Source organism: Balaenoptera ricei, chromosome 7 (genome assembly GCF_028023285.1).
Source record: "Balaenoptera ricei isolate mBalRic1 chromosome 7, mBalRic1.hap2, whole genome shotgun sequence".
NCBI lineage: Eukaryota > Metazoa > Chordata > Mammalia > Artiodactyla > Balaenopteridae > Balaenoptera > Balaenoptera ricei.
The window spans coordinates 62270937-62290592 of NC_082645.1; the positions used below are offsets into that span (position 1 = coordinate 62270937).

A 19656-nucleotide genomic window follows, 5' to 3' on the forward strand; every position below is an offset into this window, starting at 1 on the left:
AATCCTGAGTATCTTCATATTAGCAAAAATTATAAAGTGTGAAACTAGAAAATAATTCCTTACCTTGACCGCATTTTCAGAACCTTCCTCTTTAAAATCTTCATATTTCATTACTTCAGCCATAATGAATCCTTTTTCAAAATCTGTGTGAATCTTTCCTGCAGCTTGAGGAGCCTTCGTCCCTTTCTTTGAATAGAAAGACCAGAGAAAACTAATTGCATTTAAGATGACTGATTGAAAGCGTAGAGTTTCTTTTCTCTGATCTGCTGTTGGGCTCAACTTAAACTTAGTTTAATATCAGTTAAGATGTCAGATATACAATTAGAACATTTTCAACACTGGGCACTATCTGTGCAGCAGATTTAGCACAGACAGATCAGTAGATATTAAAGAAGCGTAGCTTTGTTTTTCCTAATAGTCATCCACAGATTTATCGATTTAGATGCAGTGGTCTGGTTTCAGCGTAGGTTTCATTTCGATTTTCTATTCTTCACAGTGGAAAAAAGTAAGGATTTTAAATAGCTTTCAAGTTGAATTATCAAAGGTTTCAAAAAGATAAAAAGCCTTGAAGATTTCAGCTCATCTAAAGAACATATAAAAATCAATATATAAAGGGATATTTTTAAGACATTTCCAACAAATCATACAATATATGTTCAGCAAATAATTTTAAAATCCTCATAAAATTTTAATAGAATTTTGAACACTTTACATAATACACCCTGCCTCTAACCATCATAAAGGAAAATTCAAGTTGATATAGGAAGAGAAATGCCTTATAATTATCCCATATGTTAAATTACAAGGACATACATTCCAGACACACACAACCATGGAAAGAAATTTGAGAAATAATGGTGACCTAAAGGCTGCTTAATAAAGCATGTTAAAGTGGTAAGGAGTCTGACACTATAAAGCACAGTTTTTACAATAAAAGATGTATTGGGTTAATATGGCTACTCACTGATGCTTACCTGACTAAATATCTTAGCACATTAAATCACGGATACTTATAATCAGTCTTAAGATAAACCAGCTTTCATATTTTCAAGCCCAGAATATGTTATCTTTCCTGCTGTACATACTTAAGTTTGGAAGTTTTAAGGCTTTAGAATATATAGTAAAAATAAACCCTGGCAATTTGTTTACCAACTTGGATTTGCTTTGACATTATTTTGTAAGTCTATATAAAAGGACCTTAGTTATAAGTCAATCAAACATTTTTTTACAAAGGAAAGAGGAGATCAAAGAAAAGTGAATCTCACATTCACAAAACGCATTTAACATTATGTTCAACTGACTCCAAACTGTTCCTATCCATCTTAAATCAAAATAGATGTAACAATAAATTAAGGTAGTCAGTGAAAACAGAAATCAAAGCAGCCCTAAAATTTATCATGTAGCATACATTTAAAAAGCATAATAAAAGAATGAATAAGACACTGAGTATTTCTAAAAGTTCTGACATTATTTTTATATTCTGTAACACTATTTCGGATTACATATATTTCAAAATATTTTTCAACAGTAACTACCATATTACAATATATTTTCATTTAAAAGCAGGCCATTACAGTTCAGTTTCTATTGTCCTCTGGGAATAAATTAGTCATTCTTTCTGGTGGTAATCAGTTATACATCAATATTTAAAATACATATCACATTATTAAAGAAGATTGAATATAAAACACTGCAAAAATAAACACTACTTTTATGAATTCAAATTTAAAAAGCCATGAATTATTACACATTGAGTTTAGCTCTTTGAGCCCAACTGTGTATCTATGAAGAGCATAATGATGTCATATTGCTTTTATTGCTGAAAATGTAATCCGAGCAAAGCAAAGGAGGAAAGAACCACCCGCAACCCAAACAAACTTAGCGAATACAAAATGAAAAGCAACATCAATTTCACTGCAGACAAACCCAGTCACACAGATTAAGCAAGCACAATACTGGTGCGTCTTATCTCTGACCACAGGAGGAGGGTAGACAGATTCTACAGGATGAAGAAATTCAGACTATGTAATAGGCAGAATCAATTGTTACCTGCCTCAATCAATGCCGCTCCACTTTCACTGTTCAGCAGCTCACAAATAATTAAAGTTATCCTGGACAAAAACCTCATCTGTAATGACTAGCTAACCGCCACCATGACAAACTTCAAAGTCAGTGATATCAATCTGAATTCAATAGTGTGGAACTGGATATAGCTGATGAATAAGTATGAATCTTACCCTGATGGTCCATGCACGCACTTCATCTGGGCCTGCAGTGAAAAAGTATTCTAGTTGGAGTGCTGCAAACCCAGCCTTAATGATCTTTGGCAAAGCGCTGAAATAAAATGTAACAAATTCACTCAACATATAAGTTGATTGTGCCAGAGATCAGTACAAAGCTAAAATTATTCATTTCAAGCAGAAAATGTTAGAGATATTAGTAAATGACCATTCATCTTTTATAATGCACTTGAAGAAGTCAGAAAGCACATAACTATTCGTAAAAAATCCCTTCTAAAATTGGGTTTAATTGTACTAGTCTGAACATATCATTTTGAATTGTTTATTATAAAAAAAAAGAAAAATTTGATCTACCCATTCTATGATTATTTTCCTCCAATATCAATTATTTCCAGGACGTGGGTCATGAAAGCAAAATTATTTGATTGAAATACAATGTTTAAACAATATATTACTGTTACTCAGAAAAAATTAAGGCAACTGATTCACCCTTTCCCCTCCCCCACTGAACATGACGAAAGAGTTTTGGCGATCATTCCTTCTCAAAAATATACATAACTAATACCTATGTTATAATTAAAACACTGTACGGAGATGACAGATGACAGTTAAAAACTTAATTTAAAATAAATCTTTTCACTCTGTCTCATGGTAAAGAAAGGAGAAGATTCCCTCTTTATAATGGTAATTACTCTGTCATTTATTATTCTATCAGCGCAAGCAATTAAATTACTGCAAGGAAATAGTTGATAATAAAGTGTAGGGAAAATGAATGCTAATTAACCTTTGTGTCATGTTCGCTTCCAGATACTTCTGTCTCTCCTCAGCACTCAATTCTTGCAACTTGAGTTCCAAGGCCCCACTAAAAGGAATGACCAAGGCACCTGGGTCATACTTGTCCACCCACTCTTTAATTTTTATCAACCTGCAGACAAAAAAGGGCACAACATTATCTTGTAGTGCATGCATGACTGTACCACATTCATTATTATCAAGTAGCACATACATATTCATAAGAATTGCACGGTTTTATGATGCCATCTTTTTGTGTATAGCTTTCCAAGGTCAAGGCATTAACAGGCAGCAATTGCTTCAGGTATACGCCATAATATTTTACTGTAATCTAGTTTTACTTTAACACATTATCTATAGGAACTAATACAAATAGTTTAAAACTTTTTAGTTACACTAAATTTGTTCAGCATTAACAACTGTGACCTTGAAAACCTCAATGTTATGATTTATTATTTTCCTTACTTTACAAAGTATACTTTTAAAAAGCAAAAACACAAAGTTCTATATTTATAGGAATCACATCTAAAAGCGTCAGCTAATTTCGAAGAGCTCTGACAAATAAATAATTTGTTCCACCCAGATATCTATATGCCTGGTTCAGTTCCTTCTTGGACTAACAAGACTTTACAGTTGTCACTGGTTTTGAGGGAGATTTTTGTTAATTAAAAAAAAAAAAAAGTCCGGAAATATAGATTTACAAAAACTTAGTTGATTGTGTACACATTGTTCTTATGAATCTCACTTTTGTAGGATCATGAATAATAGAACTACAGAGGAAATAAAGTAGTTTAATAGCAAAAGGGTTTGGAAAGCCTAATCAGTTAGGAAATTGATATCTTGTGTTACCTGAAAAGACATGATTGAGTGATTTGTTTCAAAACGTGGAGTATTTTAGCCAAGTGGTAGTTAGAACATAAATGAGATAAGTGTAGTGAGTATATTAACAAGGTTCTGATCCTACCACTTTGCTAGCTTTTTATTCCTGGGCAGGTTACTAAACCTTTCTAAGCCTCAGTTTCCTCACCTATGGAGATAATAATAGTACATATTATAATGTAGGTAAAGAACCTAGAAAAGTAAAGCGTGGCATATAGTAAACAAATATTAACAGCAGTTAGTATTGTTAATTTTTATTCTCAGATAATCATAGCATATGTGCCTAGATTCTGGAATAGAGCTTAGTATAGAATTGGATATAGATTTCATAGTTCAATATATATCATAGTCTCACATAGTTCCACTTGTCTCCCATATTTAGACCAAGGTTTTAATAACTATCATGGTAAAAAAGTGAGGAAGTTATACTTAAATAAACAATGCAAATGTCACTACAGTGGATAAGAAACACAAGAACTAAACCACAAATTCATCAACACTCACCCATCAAAGAAAATGGCAGGGATGAGAGTTATTAGAAAATTAAGAATATGGTCTACTGAGTAGAATGGGATAAAGGAATGAAAAATTCACACAATAGTTCATACATGTTTGTTATACAAGGCTAACCTATAATTTACTTATTTAATATTTATCAGGGTTTTTGATCTTCATAATATTTTTTTTCCTCTTTTGGTCACATCCTAAAAATAACGAACCAATCCCTAAAATGTATTTTGGAATAAGGTATGTATCCTTTAAAATAGGGAATCCAAACCAGCTATTTTCTTATCTAAAATTATGAAGGAAAGGTTAAAGAAAAAAGTAAAAATTTAAATTGATACTTCTGCCTATAATAACATTATGAGATTCTAACTTATTTTATAGACTTACAGTATTCAAACAAAACTGTATATTAAAATTTACCATCAATGGTTTAGTAACATACATTTATTATACAAGTCAAAATCAAATATGTAATTCAAAAAAAAGGAAAATCACATACCAAATATTGATTCAATGAAAGTAAAATAAAACAAGCCCATGTAAAAGGATAACATATATATAAAATACATTTTGTTTCATAAATATGGTCAACATAACTAATAAAACTAGAACTGTTATGAGACAACAAGATAAGAAATAATTACTTTGGCTGAAACATCAATTCAGAATAACAATAGTTTTACCCTGTCATTTTAACAGCCTTTCCTGCAGATTCCTCAGAGGGATTATTTGCATTCCTCAGGTGTTCTATTGTACAATTCAGATGAATAAAGACTTACAAATCATTCCTCTACCGCCAATGTGAGACTTTGATCTGGTGAATACACCATTGTACCTTAACTATAATTGGCAAAAAACCTGACAGTGTAGAGCATCACAAGCTTAATAACAAAGGAGAATATCTCAAAGTGTTGACAGATGATCTTCATAATGCAGAAGCAGAGCTGGTACATTTTAGCAATAAATGAGCACTGAGGTCTAAAGGTCTCTAAAGTGACTGACATCAGACCTGCTATAGCCTCACTAAAAGAAAAAGGTACCGTAGCACTCTCCGTAAAGTGAGTTAGGTCTTTGCCTGCAAGCTTCACTTTTGTGACTTTCACTGTCATAGAAAACACAGGGAAGATGAAAAGTGAGTTAGGTTCTTTGGCTGTCTGCTTTACTTTTGTTACTTTTACTATCAAACAAAAGCGAGAAATGTCCCAAAGTGATTTTTAATTACATATTTGAAATAAGCCTTGAGTAATTAAAAATATGACTTGATTTCAAGATTATAGACTGAAATACATATAATATATCTGTTAGGTCTTATGGTTACAAAAGTGTGATAATGAGGCCAAGATCACAAGTTTGAACCCCATTGGGACCAGTTACCTTTTGCAGAAAGATGTCTATTCTATTGCTACAAACCATACCCCAAACTATAGTTAGTCATCTAAAAAATGTGAGCTATTGGCACATGAGGGATATGGAAAATCAAAGTTGAGCTCAGTACCACTACTAGAAAAACAATTTCAAGTACATTCTGTCAAAGTGACTGGACAGTAATCTCCATACACAAATGTTAGCAAATGTCTAAAGAAAACTATCTAATTGTTAGTAACCAAAATAATAATGATATTGTCATAGAATATCAAATTATATGAGGGGAGAAGAAACAGTAAAGACAGTACACTTCTAAAGAGTTAAACTGTAAAGACTTTCAGAGCATTCATTTTATAAATTTATATAAATAGATTATTGCACAAAGCCAGAGATTACCAATAAGGAGCCGGAGCCACACTGATTTCCCCAAAGTCTCATGAGGGACAAATGGAAAGAGGAACTGCCATTAGTTGTATTTTTCTTCCTAGTAATGATTCCACAGCAAGGAGACTAAGCAGGGACAATCAGTTTTCAGGCTAAAGGGTTATGCTTTGAGATACACTGGCAGGTTATGATCTGTTAGTGTCTTCGGACAAATGAGATCTTTAATATTAACCTAGCATTAGATTTCTAAAAGATTATGTCTCAAATTTACCTTTGGTCTTATAACCTGACCTTCTTATCCAATCTTGAAATTCCAGATTCCATAATTTGATTTTCCTAGGGTTAATTTACATGGTTTATATTTCTCTTCCCAGATACAAATTTTATCTAAAAATTATATTTGTTTCTCTTTCAATTCTACCTGTTCTTTTTGGGTAACATGTTACTCTTGTTTAATGAATTCTTATTCTCTTTCAAAATTTTTAAAAGATTAACTTAAAAGTTCCTTTCAGACTGCTCTAATTATTTCTAATTTCTTGTGTATAACTCTGTCCCCACCCCCCCCCAATCATATGCCATCTGCTAATGACCTCTCAAAACCATTGGCTCCTGTGTATGTGTTGTGTTGTTCTTGGATGTGTGGTCATTTGGCAGGAGCCATTTTGTTCCAAGAGAATCTGTGGTCAGCTGCTGGGTTGTTGACATAGTTTTGTGGTTGTTTCTTCTAGGGAAAGACCTATGGAAGGTCTTGGGCTCCAGATCACTTTGACGCTTAGAGTTTCTGCACTAGGTTATTGGTAATGCAAATTGACCTGCTTCTTCTTATAGTACAGTCCCAGTCTCTAGTTTCCTGAGAATAACAGTTTCTTCCCTTTTCCAGAAGGGGTGGGAGCTAGGGGGTGCAATTTTCTAGTACCTGATCCTGGAAAGGACAGCTCTTTCTACGCTTTATGAGTGAGCCTTGTTCCAGCACCTGTAGCCTGGGGCCTGTGCTCTGAGTCTTATTCCTATATGGAAACTAAGGCCTCTAAGCCATATGAGCTCAGTTTTCCCTGAGGGCCATACACTGTTGAGTTCACTTTCGACTGTCACTGAGTTTCCTCTTTGTTTTTGGCACCTAGAGAATCCTTTTTCTTGCTTTCAAGTCCTGCCGCGTTCTAAAAATATCACATCATCATCAATACTATCTTTCCTGGTTATTTCCTCTGGTGTTTCTATATATTAGAAACAGGAAGGGAGCCTCCTATATTGGTTCAGTCTACCCTCTTAACTGGAAGCTCTCCATACTAGAGTTAAATCCTCCATTTTATTGTGTCCTAATACAACAGCTTTCAAACTTTTTTTGACCATCACCCACAAGAAGAAATAGATTTTATACCTGATTCAAACATATGGTGCACACACACATTATTTTCATATACATATCCAAACTGAGACTGGTTTCACAAAACAATACTTACCTTTATAATGGGAATCTCAGTGGTATGATATTCTGCATAAAACTAAATTATTGAAACTTAAACTCCTGAAATAGTTTTCTCTAATATACTTTAATAAGAATTTTAATTTATTCTTTTCTACACTTCATGCTCATCCAGCCATTCAACTATCCCCAGCTACTCAAATTCTGATTTTCTAAAAATCCTTTAAAGATGGCTTAACTTAGCTCTAAAGCCAAGTTATATTACCATTTATGATATCTTTGTTGAACATCAGAACTCTCTCAAATCTGCTTATTCTACTTTCCAGCATCAAAGTAGATTTAAAATCTTTAAAATTGTTACATATGGTAATATTAGGTCATTATACACACCTTGTATGGTTTCCTGTGTGAATCTAGGTCTTAACTTTAAAAAAAATTATCACTGATATCTTGCTTTTGACTGAATATAAATGCTGGCAAGAGCCATATGTCAGTACTCAGAAAATGAGGCAACTTATACGTCAGAGGATCCAGGGCTGGTTCATGCAGTAACTTAACATGATTCAGTCAATGTTATTAAGGACATGATCTTTACTAAGCTAGTTCCACTCATGTTGTTCAAGGTACAGATATACCAAAAATCCAGGGGGCACTGATAATCACTAGTCTCCTCCCTTGCAGATTTACTCCCATTTCTATTAAAACCGCTCAAAGTCCCAAATAATGACTTTAAGATATCACATTTTTCTTTTCCATTTTCCAAACATGATCACTGCAAATTAATGTCGATTTGCAGTGTTCTAAAAGAAAAAAAAAGAGTAAGGCTTGTGGAAGGTAAGGCTATCTTCTTAAAGATGACATAAACATTATTAATCCAGTTATTTTACAAATGCCAACAAATAATACTAGAAACCTGCACTAAAATTAATACCACAGGGCTTCCCTGGTGGCACAGTAGTTAAGAATCCACCTGTCAATGCAGGGGACACGGGTTCGAGCCCTGGTCTGGGAAGATCCCACATGCCGCGGAGCAACTAAGCCCGTGCGCCACAACTACTGAGCCTGTGCTCTAGAGCCCTTGAGCCACAACTACTGAGCCTGTGTGCTGCAACTACTGAATCCTGCGTGCCTAGAGCCTGTACTCTGCAACAAGAGAAGCCACCGCAATGAGAAGCCCACGCAAGCAACGAAGGGTAGCCCCCTCTCACCGCAACTAGAGAAAGTCCACGCGCAGGAACGAAGACCCAAAACAGCCAAAAAAAAAATCAATAAAATAAATAAATTCTAAAAAATAATAATAAATAAATAAATTTATATAAAAAACTATCTTGCAATGAATAAACAGGAGAAAACATCAGGGTGAATCCTAATTACTTTGTGTAAATAACAGAAATCCCATTCACCAGCTGGCAACTTGTCTGAGAGTGGGCATGTGAACTAGTTCTGGTCAATAGGGAATGAGAGGAAGCCTGCTAGAGGCTTCAGGAGGATTCTGAAAGGCTCCTTTGGCTCTTAAAAAGGGAAAAGAAGAGTGTCTCTGCTGGACACTATGTCTGGATCTTACCGCTAGAATTCCAGCAGCCATACTTTGACCAAAAGAATGGATGTAGGGAAAGATGAGAAAAACACTTGTTCTTGAAACTGTCACAGGAACACTGAATTAACCAAACCTGAAGACAAACTACCTTGGGTTTAACTATTACATGTTGGGATTGTCTTTGTTATTTGTAGCTGAAAGCATCTTGATACTGATATGACCACATTTGGGGGTTATCTTTATTTGAGTATATGATAGCAGCTCCTCTTAACTGGTCTAACTTCAATGTATTCTTTAAGAAACCAGCTCCTGTAGAGCTTTCCCTGAGCTTCCACACAGATAGATGTTATTACCACACTCCACCCTACACTATAAATTGCCTATTTTTTGGTTATCTCCTCCCACTATAATAAAAACTTCTTGAGGTCAGGGACTTGTCTTTGTTCCCTGATATATCTACAGAACTCTCCTAGCACAGCGCTGGCATATAATGGATGCAAAGTGGAAAGTGCTCTGACTAATAACTAGCTGAGGGACTACGGGCAGTATTTAAGTTCTCTTAGCTTTAGTTTACCCACCTGCAAACTGTTGAGTAGTTTTCAAACTGTTCCGGGTTCCCTATAGGAGCTCCCAAGGTGCTAGGAGGAGAAACGGTGGAGAGAGCAAGAGAGGAAGAATAGGGAGGTTCTGGACCCTCCACTTTTGCATTTTAACCAGAGCTGCGTCATTCTTATATGCTGGATTTTTGCATCAGATTTCATCAGAAGAAAGAGTTCTGTTGTTTTTAACAACTCTGAAGTTCAATGATTAAATGATCCTTTTAAGATGGAAAATTCTACCATTTTATGGCATATGCCAGAAATTGAACAAATACAAGTGCTGAAATCTTTAGGCACTTCAGATTTCTGCTTAAATGTTACTTTCCACCATCTTAAAAAAGAAGCCTTTCCTTTTCCATTTCCTGTCACTCTCTATTCCCGCACCCTGACTTATTTTTCTTCATCACACATGATATATTATGTTCTTTTTTTACAAATTAATTAATTAATTTGGCCATACCTTGCAGCATGCAGGATCTTAACTTCCCGACCAGGAATCGAACCCACGCCCCCTGCAGTGGAAATGCGGAATCTTAACCACTGGACCGCCAGGGAAGTCCCATATGTTCTTAATGTTTATTATCTTCCACCCATTATTGGTAAACCCACTTACTCAGTTATTAGGGAAAGGAACTTTTTGAATATTTTGTTCACTGCAATATTTCCAGAACCACTTATGACAGTGCCTGGCACAAGCATATGCTCAATAAATGTTGGGTGGATCAATAAATAGGAAAGCTGAAAGTTAATCTAAAAGATTAGGTAATGAACACTCAGAAGTAAGTATGTACTTCCTAGCTACCTGTCTCTTCTGCCAGAGTCAACCTTTAGAAATTAGTAAGCAAACAGTAATCAAGACAGTTTGGTACTGGCACAAAAACAGAAATATAGATCAATGGAACAGGATAGAAAGCCCAAAGATAAACCCACGCACATATGGTCACCTTATCTTTGATAAAGGAGGCAAGCATATACAGTGGAGAAAAGACAGTCTCTTCAATAAGTGGTGCTGGGAAAATTGGACAGGTACATGTAAAAGTATGAAATTAGAACACTCCCTGACACCATACACAAAAATAAACTCAGACAGGTACATGTAAAAGTATGAAATTAGAACACTCCCTGACACCATACACAAAAATAAACTCAAAATGGATTAAAGACCTAAGTGTCAGGCCAGACACTATCAAACTCTTAGAGGAAAACATACGCAGAACACTCTATGACATAAATCACAGCAAGATCCTTTTTGACCCACCTCCTAGAGAAATGGAAATAAAAACACAAATAAACAAATGGGACCTAATGAAACTTAAAAGCTTTTGCACAGCAAAGGAAACCATAAACAAGACCAAAAGACAACCCTCAGAATGGGAGAAAATATTTGCAAATGAAGCAACTGACAAAGGATTAATCTCCAAGATTTACAAGCAGCTCATGCAGCTCAATAACAAAAAAACAAACAACCCAATCCAAAAATGGGCAGAAGACCTAAATAGACATTTCTCCAAAGAAGATATACAGATGGCCAACAGACACATGAAAGAATGCTCAACATCATTAATCATTAGAGAAATGCAAATCAAAACTACAATGAGGTATCATCTCACACCGGTCAGAATGGCCATCATCAAAAAATCTAGAAACAATAAATGCTGGAGAGGGTGTGGAGAAAAGGGAACACTCTTGCACTGTTGGTGGGAATGTAAATTGATACAGCCACTATGGAGAACAGTATGGAGGTTCCTTAAAAAACTAAAAATAGAACTACCATACGACCCAGCAATCCCACTACTGGGCATATATCCTGAGAAAACCATAATTCAAAAAGAGTCATGTACCACAATGTTCATTGCAGCTCTATTTACAATAGCCAGGACATGGAAGCAACCTAAGTGTCCATCATCGGATGAATGGATAAAGAAGATGTGGCACATATATATAATGGAATATTACTCAGCCATAAATGAAAAAGAAATGAAATGGAGGTATTTGTAATGAGGTGGATGGAGTTAGAGTCTGTCATACAGAGTGAAGTAAGTCAGAAAGAGAAAAACAAATACAGTATGCTAATACATATCTATGGAATCTAAGGAAAAAAAAAAAAAAGGTCATGAAGAACCTAGTGGCAAGATGGCAATAAAGACACAGACCTACTAGAGAATGGACTTGAGGATATGGGGAGGGGGAGGGGTAAGATGTGACAGGGTGAGAGAGTGGCATGGACATATATACACTACCAAATGTAAAATAGATAGCTAGTGGGAAGCAGCCGCATAGCACAGGGAGATCAGCTCGGTGCTTTGTGACCACCTAGAGGGGTGGGATAGGGAGGGTGGGAGGGAGGGAGATGCAAGAGGGAAGAGATATGGGAACATATGTATATGTATAACTGATTCACTTTGTTATAAAGCAGAAACTAACACACCATTGTAAAGCAATTATACTTCAATAAAGATGTTAAAAAAAAAAAAAGAAATTAGTAAGCTATAGTTGACTTGACCATTGGAGGTATGCACATTTACTAGAATGGTGAAGTGAAAAATTATACCAACATTAGGTGAAGTACACCTAATTCAGGTAAGGCTCTACAAAGAAAAACTCATAGTATGGTGGGATTATTTTCATTCCCAAGGTAAAATCTGTGGCTTGATCTACTGTAATTCAAGTCAGAACCATCAAGGTTCTCTGAGAATGTACCAAAACGAGCACCTTAAACTTCAAAATGTTCCCTGCATCTCAGGCTTCTTACCTCTTGCAAGGCTACCAGGTTAGGATTTGCATTCATACTAAGTGGTCCCAAGCAGGGTACATTTTTTGATACTTTAGAGCAGTGTTTCTCAAAATATAGTTTCTAGACCACCTGTGAATCTAAGGACTCTACCAAAAAACCTAGATTTATGATCGCTAGAAGTGGGATTTGCACCTAACCCTTACAACACTCTGCACTTCGATGTCTGAGAGCCATTATTTGTGAATCTCTGCCATTTCTTTGCAATTTGATATTCTAATCTTAAATGTTACACATAGAAATATTCTGTAACAATAGTTGTCATGAGGTATAAATCAATATTTGTAGCTTGAGACTATGAAACTCTGTTAGCTACAAGAAAACTTCCGAACTATATTATGATCCTATAGATGAGATTTAATTACTTCTGGCCATAGTGCCCCAGGATAAACTATCTTTTCTTCCACTTTTGTACAAAGGTTGATTCAATCTATAATCAAAACATAAATTTATAGAGAGAGCCGCAAATCTTGATTTAACTATCACAGATACAAATTTTTTAATGTAGATGGTATCAGAAATGGGACTACCATCCCCAGACTATTTATGAAGATGAAGAAAGTCAAAAAGACTATCTTTGACAGATTGGGAAAGATAGAGGAGAAGATCCTTGGAATAAGAGAACATGTGTATATGTGGGGAGAGAGAGAGAGAGCATGTGTGACAACACATGTCATCGCGGTAGTGTGCCAAAGAAATACAGTATCATAAAGATGATGAAAACTTCAGAATCCAGTCTTTTTTGAGACTGGGTAAATTTATGAAGGGCTTATAGATGATAAATAAAACTAAACTGAGATAGGAATATATTTAACAAAAGAAGTATACTTGTAACAAAAACTACAAAGCATCATTGATAGAAATTAAATACCAAAGTAAATGGAAAGACATCCGTGTTCATGGATTAGAAGACCTAACATTGTTAATAATTCATCTACAGAGTCAATGCAATCTATCAAAATTCCAGCTGCCTTTTGTGCATTAATTGACATGCCCATCGTAAAATTCATATGAAAAATGAAAGAACCCACAATAGCCAAAACAATCTTGGAAAAGAACAAAATTAAAGGTCTCACCCTTCCATATTTCAAAACTTACTATAAAACTAGAGTAATCAAGACTATGTGGCACTGGCAAAAGACTAGACATATAGACTAATGCAATCGACTTGAGAGTTCAGAAATACACCCATACGGCTAGATCAACTGATTTTTTTAAAAATTTTGTAATTGTGGTTAAAAATAACATAAAATTTACCATCTTAACCATTTTAAAATGTACCACTCAGTAGTGTTGACTATATTCGCTGTTCTATAACGGATCTCCAGAACTTTTTTATCTTACAAAACAGAAATTTTATATCCACTGAATTTTATATCCACTGTTTTCTACAACCCCACCCACTCCACCCCACCTCCAGCCCCTGTAAACCATCATTGTGCTTTGTTTTTATGAGTGTGCCTACTTTAGACACCTCTTATAAGTAGAATCATACAGTTTTTGTCTTTTTTTGTGATTGGCTTATTTTACTTCACAATGTCCTCAAGTTTCATCCATGTTATAGCAGATGACAGGATTTCCTTCTTTTTTTAAAGGCCAAATAATGTTCCATTGGATGTACATACCACATTTTGTTTATCCATTCATTCACTGATGGACATTTCTTTGGAGAAATGTTTATTCAAGTTCTTTGTCTATTTTTTAATTGTGTTATTTGGGTTTTTTGTTGTTGAGTTTATGATATGGTCAATTGATTTTTTTAAATTAATTAATTAATTTTTATTTTTGGCTGTGTTGGCTCTTCGTTTCTGTGCGAGTGCTTTCTCTAATTGTGGCAAGCGGGGGCCACTCTTCATCGCGGTGTGCGGGCCTCTCACTATCGCGGCCTCTCTTGTTGCGGAGCACAGGCTCCAGACACGCAGGCTCAGTAGTTGTGGCTCACGGGCCTAGTTGCTCCGCGGCATGTGGGATCTTCCCAGACCAGGGCTCGAACCCGTGTCCCCTGCATTGGCAGGCAGATTCTCAACCACTGCGCCACCAGGGAAGCCCATGGTCAATTGATTTTTGACAAGGGTACCAAAACAATTCAATGGGGAAATAACAGTTAACAAATGGGGCTTAGGCAAGTGAATATCCACAAACAAAAGTTAAAATGGACCAAAGACCTAAATGTAAGAGTTAAAACTATAAAACTCTTAGAAGAAAGCAGGTGGAAATCTTCACGACCTTGGATTAGGCAATAGTCTGTTAGATATGACACTCAAAGCACAAACAACCAAAGAAAACACAAACTTTATCAAAATTAAAAATTTTGTGCACTAAAAGAGATTATCAAGACAGTGAAATGACAATCCATAGAATGGGGGGAAAAAATGTTTGGAAATCATACATCTGATAAGGGCCAAGTAGAGAGACTACATAAAAAAATTCAATAACAAGACATGCGACAAGGATTTACTGTATAGTATAGGGAACTATATTAAATATTTTATAATAACCTACAATGGAAAATAATCTGAAAAAATATATATGTAACTAAATTACTTTGCTGTATACCTAAAACTAACACAAGATTGTAAATCAACTACACTTCAATAAAAAACACCACACAATAATAATTAAAACTTACAACTCAATAATAAAAAGGCAGAAACCCAATTTTAAATGGGCAAAGGATTTGAACAGACATTTTTCCCAAGGAGATACACAAATGGCCAACACTTAAGATGTTCAGTATCACTAATCATCAGAGAAATGCGAATCAAAACCACAATGAAATAGCATTCTACACCCACTAGGATGGGTAAAATTAAAAAGATGGACAGTAAGTGGTATATCCATACAATGGAAAGTAATTCAGTCATAAAAAGAAATCAAGTACTGATACATGCTACAATAAAGATGAACTTTGAAAAACATTATACTAGGTAAAAGAAGCCACACACAAAAGGCTACATATTGTATGATTCAATTTATATGAAATATCCTCAATGGGCAAATCCAAAGAGACAGAAAGTAGATTAGTGGTTGCCAGGGGCTAGGTGGGGGAGGCAATGGAGAGTGACTGCTAGTGGACAAAGGGTTTCTTTCTGGGGTGATGAAAATGTTTTAGATCTAGTGGTGATGGTGGCACATTGTGGATATACTAAAACCTACTTTAAAAGGGAGAATTTTGTGTATATTAATTATCTGAAAAATAAAAAACCCAAAGCTGAACTGAGAATATAAAGATAAAAAACAAAAGTGCGAATATTCTGCACACTATGATCCTATAATGTCTAACCTTCCTGCAGAGATAGAAAGGATCAACAGAAAAGCAGAGATTTTGGAGTAAAGCAAGTACTAATTCAAATGCCAGCTTAATCACATACCAGCTATAAGATTCTGGGAAAGCCATTTAAGCTTCCTGAACCTCAGTTTAATCATCAATAACACAAATAATATATCCTCACAGGTTGATGTATTAAAGTGCCTAGAAAAAAGGAGGCCTTCAAAGGCTAGCCCCCAAACTTAGCTGTTTCCATCAGTGAGTGGGGTCATTCTCAACAGTTACTGTAGAATTAAAGTAACTGGAAAGAATGCAAGCACAATGATTGCAAATATATGTAGTAAATAACTATGTGTACTGATAAGCATTATATTAAACCTTGGGCAAGCAACTTTGAAAAAGGGGGTGTAAGGGATGGGGGAGGAAAAACAGACAAATGCATAGTTTAAAAAGAGCATGATAAGCATTGTGATAGGGGAAGTAATGTGCCACAGGCATGACAAAGAGGAGGGGATGCATAATCTCAATAAAGGAAGAATTTGGCCTCATTAAAATCAAGAATTTTTAGAAAAAGAAACCAATACATTTAATGGTCTTTTCAGTTATATAACTTTTTTTAAAAAATAGGAAAAGCAGAAAAGGAAAGGGGCTTTTGTTCATGACAGAGCTGGGATTTTGTGGGCCAGTAAGAAAGTAAGAAACACCCAAGGGAAAGATAAGTATGGGTATGTATGTCAGAATCAATCTGCACAGACCTCCTTTCCCATATGGATTCTTCTTCCTGAAGTTGTTCTTAATTCAGCCTCTGGAGGGTGCTTCCATATTCTAACAAAGAAGTCCATTCCCTCATGATCCCGTTTATCCAAATCCTCTATTTACCATGTGGGATACATGTGTATTTCATAAAGGAGCAACCCAGAAGGATACAAACCCAAGGCAAATAGTCACTGTAAAAAAAGGAAAGTCACTCTTTCTGTATCTTTGGAGAACAATGATTTGGGGACAGTAAAGCAAGAAGCACTAAAAAAGAGAAGAGCTCTTAATGCAAACTTCAGTAGTTGCAAATAGATACATGGAACTATTCTTATTAACAGACATTTTCACAGATGCTAAATGGAACCATGTTAGATGAGAAATGAAATGTCTTTTCCCTGTCAGTGGTAAGTAATCTGTAGCAAAACTTCCAGCTGCTTCTGAAAGAAGACTTACTCTCTGTTATAGGAATATTTATTTTGACATAATTTGGTATGCATAGTCTTATACAAAGTGCCAATTGGCTTAGTGGAATATTTTTATACAAGAAAAGGGATAACTAGGAAATGAGGGAGTAGAATCACAGCTAGCAAAATTTGTAGTTGGTTTCATAGCTTGTAGTTTGTCCTAGCAAGTAATAATACGTCAGAGTCCATTATTTTACTGAAGACATTGTATGCAAAATGAACTTTTGTAAATAAAATACAAAAGTTAATTTATTTTAATGAAAGGAATCCTATAATTAAAGGATTCCCACACATAATCCCTTTGCAAAGGGAGGCAGTATAGAATATGATTACAGAGTACTGCAGCCAGAGAGAGGAAGTATCCTAGCCGTGTCATGGAACCTTTCTAAGGTCTCAGTTTTCTCATCAATAAATGGAGATAATAATAGCATCTACATCAGAGCGTTGCTGTAAAGATTAAATAAGAAAGTTCATGTAATATACTTAGCATAGTATCTGACACAAGGTAAGTGCTCAACATTTATTATTTATAAAGTGAAGAATGGCTTTGCCTTTTTTGAATACCTCAATGTTCAGAACAAAATTTCTTAAACAGAAGTGTGTTGTATATTTATCTGTGATCTGGCTATTAATCAAATTTATCTGAGAAGGCAGGTCTAAACACTAACCACTTCAAACTTTATTTAAAGGGATGTCTTTTCTTTCTTACTTTCTCCTTAAATTGCCCTGTCTGCTGTATAGGAAAACGGCAAGTTTTGCTACTCATTAAAATCACTGCTGAGTGATATTCTGGCAGTTTCTAAGAAGGGCAAAAAATTACCTAGGGATGCAAATATATAAAAAATAGATTTGAAGTGAACCAGTAGGAAGTATATTTGACTTTGCTATAATTTCTAAACCAATATGAATCAAAGGAGTCAGTCTAGGAACCACTTGTTACTTGCCTCTGAGTACAAAAAGCAGCTTCTCACTTCCTGTTCCCTGGCCATATTGGGAGACACAAAATTAATAAAACCTTTATTCCTTCGTTCCCATTCTTAGTTCAAAGGTTTCTCTCTACTGCCTTTACTCATTGCCTGCTACACTTATCTACTGTTTTAAATAAATTCACTTGAAAAGAAATTGCCAAAAGTAATTTTATTAATGACATATTACAGTTAAAGTATATTCTTGAGTGGTTTCTCTTACTTTACAATAAAATTTCTGCTCTTAGAATACATCAAAATAATAATTATAAGTGAGAAATCAAATGCTATGCAACTGACTTAAGCCCATGTTTAATTCTGTTCCTAGTGGAGATACATCTTTTCTCTAATAATTAGTCTAACAGTTATTAAAGGTACCCTATCTTTACACTGTAATCAAAGAAATAAAAATTAAAATAATATACCACTTTTTATCTGTCAAATTAGTAAAGATTAAAGCAAGAATAACACCCAGTGTTGGCTGGGGTTAAGGAAAAATGTACTTTCTTGGATGGCTACAAGGATGTTCATTGTAGTTTACTCACCAGAAGAGAAAAAAAAAAAAAAGTCAAATAACCTCAATAGAAAACACTGGGGGATCTGGATAATCGAAAAGGGTTAATATCCAAATTATATAAAGGAATCATACAACTCAATATCAAAAACCAAACAATCTGATTTTAAAATGGGCAGATAACCTGAATAGACACTTCTCCAAAGAAAAAATACAAAAGGCTAATAGACACTTGAAATGACGTCCAATATCACTAATCATCAGGGAAATGCAAATCAAAACCACAATGACGTATCACCTCATATCTACCAGAATGGTTATCATCAGAAAGACAACAAATAACAAGTGTTGGTGAGGATGTAGAGAAAAGGGAATACTTGTGCACTGTTGGTGGGAATGTAGATTGGTGCAGCCACTACGGAAAAAGTATGAAGGTTTCTCAAAAAATTAAAAATAGAACTACCCTATGATCCAGTAATTCTTCTTCTAGGTATTTACCTGAAGAAAACAAAAACACTAATTAGAAAAGATATATGCACCCCTATGTTCACTGTAGCATTATTTACAATAGCCAAGATATGGAAGTAACCTGTGTCCATTGATAGATGAATGGATAAAGAACACACACGTGTGCGTGTGTGCACACGCACGCACACACACACACGCGCACACACACACAATGGAATACTACTCAGTCATTAAAAATGAAATTTTGCCATTTGTGACAAGGTGGATGGACCTAGAAGGTATTATTATTCTAAGTGAAATAAGTCAGTCAGAGAAAGACAAATTCCTATGATCTCACTTATATGTGGAATCTAAAAAACAAAACAAAATGAAAACAGACTCACAGAGAACAAACTGGTGGTTACTGGAGGTTGGGTAAAATAGGTCAAAGGGATTAAGAGGTACAAACTTCCAGTTATAAAATACATAAGTCATGGGCCTGTAATATACAGCATAGGGAATATTTAATAATACTATAATAATTTTATACGGTGACAAACGGTTACTAGACTTACGGTGACCATCTCATAATGTATTTGACTGCCAAGTCACTATGCTGTACAATGAAACTAACATAATATTGTATGTCACTATAGTTTGCTTTAAGAAATAAAATATAGCACATCGATACAATAGCGTATCACACAGTAATTAGAAAAACTATT

The 19656-nt window shown here is 35.0% G+C and overlaps 1 protein-coding gene across 1 annotated transcript in view; it reads right to left on the reverse strand.

The window, feature by feature from the left end:
* The window catches only part of OLA1 (Obg like ATPase 1), a 172446-nt gene that overhangs the window by 3759 nt on the left and 149031 nt on the right, over positions 1-19656 (reverse strand). Inside the window, exons 8-10 of the mRNA XM_059927262.1 lie at positions 3025-3165; positions 2238-2334; positions 64-186 (exon numbers count right to left, since the gene is read on the reverse strand). Of these exons, the coding sequence (XP_059783245.1) occupies positions 64-186; positions 2238-2334; positions 3025-3165 (361 nt within the window). The remainder of the gene's footprint in view (positions 1-63; positions 187-2237; positions 2335-3024; positions 3166-19656) is intronic.